The sequence below is a fragment of the Drosophila takahashii genome, chromosome 3L (assembly GCF_030179915.1).
Source record: "Drosophila takahashii strain IR98-3 E-12201 chromosome 3L, DtakHiC1v2, whole genome shotgun sequence".
NCBI lineage: Eukaryota > Metazoa > Arthropoda > Insecta > Diptera > Drosophilidae > Drosophila > Drosophila takahashii.
This window is the reverse complement of record NC_091680.1, coordinates 11,564,963-11,574,444: the sequence shown is the minus strand read 5'-3', so window position 1 is coordinate 11,574,444 and position 9,482 is coordinate 11,564,963. Positions and strand designations below refer to the sequence as shown.

Below are 9,482 nucleotides of genomic sequence, written 5' to 3'. Positions count from 1 at the left end.
TTGGCGCCAGTTTGATTTGATGGTCGCTCCCGGCTGCCGCAATTTGTTGTGGCCCAGCATCAAGTACAAGTACCATTTAAAGGTTTGATTAGCCCGACTTATCACGGGGCGGATCTCTTTCTAGAGACCCTCTGTTGCAAACGGTAGCGGCGAGATTTCGTTGCATCTACAAGATGCAAGGCCGATTGCAGATAAGTTAAACGCTCCCAAACAGATGGGTGCTGATCATGACAGCGAGATATATATTCCGGGGGATATCGAAGGTTTGACACTCAAGTGCGCTTTCAAAAGGGCCGATGATCGAAATGTTACATTTTTTTTAAAATACTTCAGAAACACAGTTTTTGATTTAATGGATAACTATGGGAAGGTTTTTCACATTTTCAAGAAGCTAAAAGGTTTTAAAGAATTTTAAGAAATTGAATCAGGCATTTAAAAAATTTGAATATATTAAACGATACTTTTTGTGTGGTACTAGAACTGGTTTAGAAATGCTCAATTGAATATCCTTTGTTAAACTACTATAAATTTGTATTAAATAGAAATACTTTCAAACAGTTCATTTTTTTAATCTCTGAGTTTTTATAGTAATTTCAGTTTATTGAGGTTTGGCGTGACGGAATGTGTAAAACGCAGACGAAAAGCCAGACTGTAATTTAAACTGATAGTATAGCAAAGATTAATACGAAATTTTTGGAATTTTTGTGTTTTTTATTCATTTATTAAATTACTAGCAAGTTCTATTATTATTTTATTACACTCATTAAAATATTTGTAGAAAAGTACTGTTGTATTTATATTTTTAGGTTTGGCGTGACTACACAAATGAAAAGTAATATGGAAATCGGAAATTACAGAATCGGTTTACTTCTTATAATTATAATTCCCCAACATATCTGATAATTCGATTTTTTGAGTAGTATTTTCGAAATTCCTCGTCAAAACTACCACCACCTATTCTTTAATGTTTTCCTCGTGCTCACAGAATTACAGCTTCCTATTTTTAGAAGAACGTAATCTCGCCGAACATTATTGGTTAGCCCATATCCAAAACGTTTTCCAGTTCCATAAATATTACATGCGATTAGGCGACATCAAAGAGCGCTTCCCCATTTCTCCCCAGAAAAGCCCCATTCCAAATGCCGATCCCCTTTCCGTATAATACTATCAGCAGCAAGATGGGTGCCGTGCCCCCAGTTTCCGCGGGAGGAGGTCACCACAAACAGAACCAGAACCCAAAATCCCCCTCCAAAGCGTTACGAAAATGGCGTTCCATCTGGCGGAGCGAGCGAGAGCGGGATGGCGTAGCTCTCGCTGATAAGCAACCAATGGCAGGGAGATATATATAAAGAGATATCTGCAGAGGGAGTGGAAGCGAGAGAGCGGGTGAGTAAGTGGTGAGCCACTTGAGCATGAGAACAGGTCGGGCGACTACCTGAGGATCGGAGCATGGGAAGAGCGGAGAGAGGGAGGAACCCAACGGACCGGATTCTGGCAGAATCGAAGTAGTGCCCGCTCTGAGACCCCGAGAGACAGTCTCAATCTGGACAGCAAGGCGATCAGTTCGTGTTTCACTTCACTTTCCTACGGAATAGTATCACCACCACGCATAAAAATAAGATTACATATCACCTCGCATAAAAAGACCCCAAAATGTTGACCTTGCCCAACATCGCCGATCTGCGCATGCATCAGCAGATCGCCCAGGAGATATACCGCCAGCAGATTATGCAACGATTACCCGGTAAGTGGAGCAATCCCCACCTGCGATTTGCCGTCGGCTAACGGATTGGATTTCTCTCTAACTGCATAGATCCCCTCTGCGGCCTAATGCCCAATTTCGCCGGACACTTTGTGCCCCCGCCGCCACCACCGCAACCCACATTGCCCGGGGATGTGGAGGCCAAGCTGGAGAACAATGAACTGTGGCAGCAGTTCCATCAAATTGGAACCGAGATGATCATCACCAAGTGCGGCAGGTTGGTACCATTTTACTATTTGCCTGTTTGCTCGCCCCCATCATCAGCTTATCTCCCGCTGATAAGACTTTTGGCTGCTTTGGATCTTATGGTGGAAACGTGTCACTAACATCCACTTACTATTGTCTCTGTCCCTTTCAGACGCATGTTTCCCTCGATGCGGGTCTCCCTCAGCGGCCTGGAGGAGGAGGCCAGCTACTGCGTGCTCCTCGAGATGGTGCCCATCGGCGACTGCCGGTATAAGTTTTCCGGATCCCAGTGGGTTCCGGCCGGAGGAGCCGAGCCCCAGAGCCCGCAGCGCATGTATCTGCATCCGGAGAGTCCGGCCACGGGAAAACACTGGCAGTCCCAAGCCCTGCTCTTCAGCAAGGTGAAACTGACGAACAACACCCTGGATAACAATGGACATGTGAGTTTTAAGCACTCTTGGGAATTTCTTGGGATATTTTTACCTCCAAATCTGTTGATAATTTAAAATTATTTAAGTAATTTTTGTCAGTTTATTACGAAGAGGTATCATATCATATCATATCATATCATCTTGAATTTCGCGTTTCTAAAGTTTTAAATTTTTATCTGTGTATAAAAAATGGCTCCAATTCTGTTGATAATTAAAAATTTTTAAAGCAATTTTTGACACTTAATCACTAGAGGTATTCATATTATATCATATCATATCATCTTGAATTTCGCATTTCAAAAGTTTTAAATTTTTATCTGTGTACAAAAAATGGCTCCAATTCTGTTAATAACTAAAAATTATTAAAGCAATTTTTAACAGTTTATCAATAAGACATGTTCATATTATATCATATCATATCATCTTTTATTTCGCGTTCCTCAAGTTTTAAATTTTCATCTGTGCATAAAAAATGGCTAGAAATATACCTAATTTTCAAGACCTCTTTAACTTATTCTATATCCTCCTCTCCTTTTCCAGATCGTCCTGGCCAGCATGCACAAGTATCAGCCGCGTCTGCATGTCATACGCACCTCTGATCTCGGCCAGATTCCCTGGGCTCCCCAGCAGGCCTTTGTGTTCCCGGAGACGGAGTTTATAGCCGTAACGGCTTATCAGGTGTGTACTCCTATATCTCGGTCATAATAAGAGATCTGATAACTAATCCCCCGTGTTTGCCTTGCAGAATGACCGCATAACCAAGCTGAAGATCGACAACAATCCCTTTGCCAAGGGATTCCGTGAGTCGGGTCAGTCGAGATGCAAGCGGAAGATCAATGACTCGCCACCGCCATCGCAGGCGGAGGTAACCCAGGTGGATCCCAACCCGATTCCATCGCCGTTAGCCAAACGGTTGCGGCTGGTGGAGGAAATTCCTCAGCATCATCAGCATCATCATCAGCGGAATCAACATGCCAGCGTTCCAATGCAGCGTCACTATCTGCTGGACACTCTGGAGGCCAATTTCTATGTGCCAGCGCCACCGCCGCCGGCCATTGAGTATGCCAGGCACATCGGCGGATATCCAAGTTGGGCCTACACCCCGCCATCGCCGGCCTCCTCCGTTTCCTCCTCGTCGGCGGGCTCCTCCAGCGGTGAATCGACGGTTGATCGAGAAACTGATGCCGACACCTTTGTGGATGTGGTTGGAACCGCGCCATCTGCTCCTCCTCCAGCTGCCTCTCCCAGCGATCCAATGCCCAAGCCGAAACGCAGCAGCTTCAGCATCTCGGACATATTAGGAACCAGCTCGTCCATTTAAACCAGGTCCATTTGCTCCCATTTGGCCTGAAATCGGTGCCTTGTACATTTAATTAGCGTTTAGTTGTCTAAGTTGAATTGTGATATTTTGCAGTTAATTAGGATTTCCAGGTATTTGCCATCAGTATTTATCGTATTTATTATGCAATTTTAATTGTTCACATGATTTCGTAATGGATTTATTGTCTTTGGCATTTTAATGCGGCATAAATAAAATAGATATATCCAATGAATTTTGATGGAGATATTTTTTCTGGTCTAAACAATGCGGGGAATGCGAAGAGGATCTTCGAATAAATTCCCCAATAACTTCCCATGACTGCGCTTCGAATTCTGTTCCAGCAATTTGTGTTGCATGCTTCCATTTGCCTGTCGTCGCCGAATACATAATTTCGGTTTGGTTCTGGCTTGGGTTGGGATTTTGGTTTCGGTTTCATATCTCCCGCATGCGAGGCATAAAAACCTGTTCCTCCAAACCCCACCTCCTCCTCCTACTCCTGGGGAACCTCGCTTCTAACCCACCGGCAACCAGCAACCAGCAACATCGGCAGCAGCAACAGCAACAGCAACATGGACATGAGCTTATCAGCAGATCAGAGCGAGCCGCATCTTAAACGCTGGCGCCGGCGCCAAGTTAAATGCGCTGATTGAGCGCCACGATCGCCGGCAATCCTGGCGAGCAGTCCGAATTCGAATACCCAATACACAGTCTCTTGTAATTGATGTTTTCACATTGTAGTTGTTAGCGAAACTGTGGCCATTTACATGCAATTGTCCCGGTGTCCCATCACACATCCAAATGCTATTGCTATCAAGCGGAAACGAGGCGGCTCCTTTGATGGACCACCGGTCCACCAGTCCACCAGTCGCAAGTGTTGCCCCCAAAGAGAGCCGGCTAGATGATTGGCCAAACGGGCAATCGTCGACGGTGGCATTCGCCTCAGTTCGCGTTAAGAAACAATTGTTAAGAGCCAGGACCCCAATATTCCACCGATTCCGATGCCCACCACACACGTAGCTGCAACCTGTTTTTCGGCCCATTCATGTTGCCGCTGGAAGTGTTTATGGGCTCCACATTAGCCACACTGCATATTCATGTTAAACGTCGCCAAAAGACTAACGACAACGTTTGGCCCATTGTGTTGTTGTCGTTGCTGGCTTTACCTTTACCTGAAAATTTATTGAATTCTCATTTGGGGGCATCCGCTGGCATCCGATGGCGATGGCCCAGGAGAGAGTCCAAAGCAAAGCAAACGTTCGCATGTCAGCGGCAAATGAGCTCCGACCCGAGCTCACTCGGCGATCTGCGAGCCCAGATAAGCCAGCCAGGCATGTGTAATTTCCCTGGAAATTAATGTTGCGGCGGCCAAAATCAAAGTCACGGGCAACATATTTCGCTGGCGACAATTTTATCGGCAGCACAATGAAATCATTTGGAGCCGGCGACGACGTTCCCATTCAACGCTGGCGATATTATGTCTTTGCCGCAGCTTGACAGTCACATATGTTTGGAGCTCTAATTGCTCTGGTAGTTCCCAGTCCTTTATTCGAGAAGGATAACAGCTAATATAATAAATGTTAAATCGGCCAGCGCAGGGGATGATCGTGATGAAACAATATCCGTTGAGTATTGATCATGATTTTGAAAATAGTAGTAGTTGAGTGTTGTTCAAGATGTTCAATGTATAATAGATGCGATCGATTCCAGAAGGATAGCACCTAATATACTAAGTTAAATCGGCCAGCGTAGGTGATGATCGTGATGAAATAATATCAGTTGAGTATAGATCATGATAAAGAAATAATAGTAGTTGTTCAAGATGATCAAAGTATAGTTGATTAACGTCTAGTAGATGCGATCGCCAGTGCGCATGTGGGGACGGCGGTGCCAGTGGTTGGGATTCTTGATCTCCACCAATCGGCTCAAATCAAAGCCAGCCGGCACAATAATAGGTCTTTTAACTCCCTTTAACAGAGGCGATACATTCGAAGCTGGCTGCTCTGGCACACTCGGAAAGGGGGAGACATACTTCTCCTCCTTCACACTTTTCGGAGGAGCCACAACGGTCTGAAAAATAAATTGAAGGTAGGGATAAATATTCGAAAATTATGATAGAACTAGAAAAGTTAAATTAATACAATTACAGGTTACAGGTTAATTTAGTAATAATCAGACATCGGATTTAAGGTGAAACCTCAATTCAGTTTTGCCTAAATCTAATTATAACTTCATAAATAAAATTTGTAACCAATCAAATGTGGCTTTAAATCATATTTAAAAAAAACGATTTTACCTAAAATCGATGACTAGTAATAATCATATTTCTAAGAGAACTTTAGGCGTTTTTAGGTGTTTTTCAGAGGTGCAGTTCATAAATAAAGATGAAATATCGTACTATTTAGGGAAAGTACATTTATAAGAAAGCAGTTCCAATTAAATTGAAATATAGGATATTTCTTTAAACGCACCTTAGATGGCTCGGGCTCCAAGTTCTTCTTGACAGCCTCCGAATCACCCTTCCCATTAGAGGAATCCTTGTCGAAATAGTCCTCTAGGGCCACGGAGAACTCGCGCAAGCGAGAAGCCTTGGGTTGGCTTGGCTTTTGCTGCGAGCCAACCCATATCTGGGTGAAGGCGTACTTCTGCATGGCCTCCGCTTGGCGATTGGTGGTCAGGTGCTCCTTTAGCGCCGATGCTGGCTGGTCCAAGTTGAAGGCGTCGTGGCTGGGAACCTCATTGGAGGAGAGTTTCGGCACGTCCCGAGGGCAACAGAAGACGGGCTCCGGCAGCTGCTGACTTAGCGGCGAGATGGTGAACTTCTTGGAGGTCTTGAAGCGACTTGTCATCTGGGTGGCCTTGCCGGTGGAGACGCCATCGCAGGCGGATGAGTCGCTGGAATGGATCTCCGATTCGGGCGACTTTTGCTTCAGGATAACCCCCGAAAAGGCGGGCTTGGAAGTCTCCCCTGCGGCCTGGTTCCGCTGCTCGGGTTCCTCGATCTGTGTAGACGGATTATCTTAAGACTATATGCTATATAAAAGCCAGTCTACTTGCCGTATTCTCCACATTCTCCAACGAAGTCTCGTGCTCCGATCCCGACTCAAAGTCCGCGGCGCTGTCGGCGTCGCTCTCCGAGAGCGAGAGACTCAGGTTGTCCAAGGACGTCTCGCTCTGGTAGAAGGAGTGGAAGGAGTCATTGTCCTCCGAGTCCGAGTCACCATTATTGGCAAGGAAGCTCATTTTGCGTGGTTTTCGTTTCAATTTGCGTTGATTGTAAACTTTTTTTTCGAATGGCGCAATAGTCAAAATGACAGCTACCAGGGTTGCAGAACTATTCACTTGTCATTAAAATAAAGCCCTTTCTACACGACCTGATTTTTTATCGTAGTTTTTGTTAATTGTACTTAAAATTAATTAGCAAAAGCAAATACTTAATAAAAAGAGAAACAATTTAGTTTTTTCTTGCTATTTATTTGTTTGTATTTGTATAGTTACTTTACACATTTTAATGTATCCGAATAAAATATTTTCAAGTATTTCTGGTCAAAATTTATAGACTGATCTTAAATAATAAATTGCACTATTTAAATATGTAAATTTTTTTAAGTACAATGTTAAATATATCAAAAGTGTGAAAATGATCCTATGTTTTTTGATAAAAAAGCTTAGCGAAGAACATACTTCGCAGAACATGGCAACTCTGCGCCATTAAATGGCGCGTAGTAATTTGAATTTGATTCTGCGGTTTGTCTTCGAGGACAACACAAGTATGCAAATAGATGACCTGAGACAATTCTGCTGCATTTTGCACTCAATAGAGTTGTAAACAAAGCGAGGACAATGCGAAGGATACCGCCGTACGGGATATGCGTACTTGACGACGGCCATTGTGCTCCGGTTTTGATTGTTTCACTGCGAGTATTTTCCAACTGATCCCCAGATTTGCCCATCATATAGATCATATATGCACCAACCCATCCGGCGAGCACTGTAGTGGACCTGCTTATGTGGGTGATTTTCATTATCCTTTAATTGTTTGTGCCATTGTTCACACGATAGGTTTGAGAAATTACACGCTTTGTTAATTGTGCCAGCCCAAAAGGGTCGCCCTTCCTCTAGATCGCATATATGTAGTATGCATTTTCCAGCCCACATGTGAGCCCATTTGCATAAACTGCTTTTACGGCCTTTGTTGGCCGATGGCCAATCTTCCTGCTGTTGAGCCTCATCTCGGTGGTGGGTTTGTTCTGCTCTAGTTTAAAACCCCAGCTTAGTAGGGATGGCTGGTCGATGGTCGATGGTACAGGTCGATTTGGGAACACAGACAACCTGGGTCGGTGCATCCGTTTTATGGCTTGGCTCCGGCGACACGGAAACCTTTCTTTGCCACGCTTTGTTGCATTCTCCTCGCGACCAATATATTTGCATTGGCCAACAATAAAAACTCAAGTACCACCGCATTGTTGCCATCTTGTTTGCCTAACGCCGGGCGCAGACTGAGATGGTTTGGAGATGGGTTAAGACGGAGGCTCTTCGGGATTTAAGATCTTCTATAGAACCCTAAGTGCCTTAAATTAAGCCGCAGAGAAAAATATAAAATCCTAATATTCCAAGACTCAAATATAACGATTATTATGATTTGAAACATCATGTTTCGGAGATCTTTTTAATTAATTATAATATTATTACTTAGACCCCTAAGTGGCTTTAAAATTCTAATATATCAAGACTCAAATATAACGATGATGATGTTTAAAAGCATGACTTTTCGGGGATCTTTTTTTAATACATTATAATATTATTAAATTATAATTTTAGTCTCTTCAGATAAATTTAAATAATAAATATAAAATATAAAACACCTGAATGCTAGCCTCTTGAATCCTTAACTCTTACAGAATCAAGTCTCAATTCAAAGTGGCAGCCACGCGTGCGCTGTGTAAAATGCTTTTCCAACTCATTAGCACCGCCAGTGCCAGTTCCCCCTAATAACTAATTAACTTTCGTTTAGGAAACAATTTGCCCCTTTCTTTTTGTTTCGAGTTCCCCAAATTCGTGTTTACACAACAAAAATGCTGCTCGACAAAGTGTATCTAATTTCATAGCATAACAGAAAGAGGCAACTTGCAGCGAATAGGCAACAAATGTGGCAGCGTAAAAAGCAACAGCCATAGTGCATTAATTATCCGGGGACCTGCGACATCTGCCGTGGATGGTGCATGGTTGGATGGATGGATGGGGTTGGGGATGGGGTTCTGGGGTGCGGATGAGGGAAGTACAGCCATTTAATGAGGCATTCATTGCACTCACAACCTTGCGCCTGTCAACACACGCACTCGCACACACGGCCGACATCTGTCACCCGTTCTAGTCTCGTATCCCCTATAAAACCGCAGACCAATAGATCCGAACCGATCCCCAGAGGCCAAGAGCGACAGCGATGCAAAAGGCAACAATTTCAAATCGATTTGGTACACCGAAAGAAAAATATTTAGTCATATGATATGAGATATTTTTCTAAGTTTACATTTGAGGAGATATAATATCAGGAGCCACAGTTGCAAGATCCTTCTATACGTTATACAAAAACACGTATTTTATTTAATTATTTTTAGGCTAATTTTGCTAGTTTTTAATTATATCTACTACCTTAACATTTTAAAATAATTTTTGTAAAATATATTAAACATAATATTGAATATTAATATTATAGAATACAATTTATTTCTGAGCTATCAATAGGGTTATTTTATTTTATTATTTTTGAGAAAAAGTTGACCAT

General features: G+C 43.1%; 2 protein-coding genes across 2 annotated transcripts; one reads left to right on the top strand and one right to left on the bottom strand.

Annotated features, from left to right (window-relative positions):
- Positions 1-1,580: 1,580 nt before the first annotated feature.
- Positions 1,581-3,920, top strand: Doc3 (Dorsocross3). The gene is made up of 5 exons (XM_017144475.3): positions 1,581-1,744; positions 1,814-1,979; positions 2,121-2,388; positions 2,920-3,057; positions 3,125-3,920. Exons 1-5 carry the CDS (start codon positions 1,654-1,656, stop codon positions 3,698-3,700), a joined length of 1,239 nt encoding a protein of 412 aa, XP_016999964.2. The 5' UTR covers positions 1,581-1,653; the 3' UTR covers positions 3,701-3,920.
- Positions 3,921-5,206: 1,286 nt separating this feature from the next.
- Positions 5,207-7,009, bottom strand: LOC108059288 (uncharacterized). Its single transcript, XM_017144470.3, has 3 exons — positions 6,755-7,009; positions 6,169-6,699; positions 5,207-5,767 (listed from the first exon to the last, which is right to left on the bottom strand). Exons 1-3 carry the CDS (start codon positions 6,938-6,940, stop codon positions 5,546-5,548), a joined length of 939 nt encoding a protein of 312 aa, XP_016999959.2. The 5' UTR covers positions 6,941-7,009; the 3' UTR covers positions 5,207-5,545.
- Positions 7,010-9,482: the final 2,473 nt, after the last annotated feature.

What these genes read in the sequence shown, in the direction of transcription:
- LOC108059288 (XM_017144470.3), bottom strand. Translation starts at nt 6,940, where the DNA reads ATGAGCTTCCTTGCCAATAATGGTGACTCGGACTCGGAGGACAATGAC. An exon ending in TGGAGAATGTGGAGAATACG is followed by an intron (nt 6,700 to 6,754) that starts GCAAGTAGACTG and finishes CCGTCTACACAG; the next exon opens with ATCGAGGAACCCGAGCAGCG. An exon ending in TGGAGCCCGAGCCATCTAAG is followed by an intron (nt 5,768 to 6,168) that starts GTGCGTTTAAAG and finishes TTTATTTTTCAG; the next exon opens with ACCGTTGTGGCTCCTCCGAA.
- Doc3 (XM_017144475.3), top strand. Translation starts at nt 1,654, where the DNA reads ATGTTGACCTTGCCCAACATCGCCGATCTGCGCATGCATCAGCAGATC. An exon ending in CCCTGGATAACAATGGACAT is followed by an intron (nt 2,389 to 2,919) that starts GTGAGTTTTAAG and finishes CTCCTTTTCCAG; the next exon opens with ATCGTCCTGGCCAGCATGCA. An exon ending in TAGCCGTAACGGCTTATCAG is followed by an intron (nt 3,058 to 3,124) that starts GTGTGTACTCCT and finishes TTTGCCTTGCAG; the next exon opens with AATGACCGCATAACCAAGCT.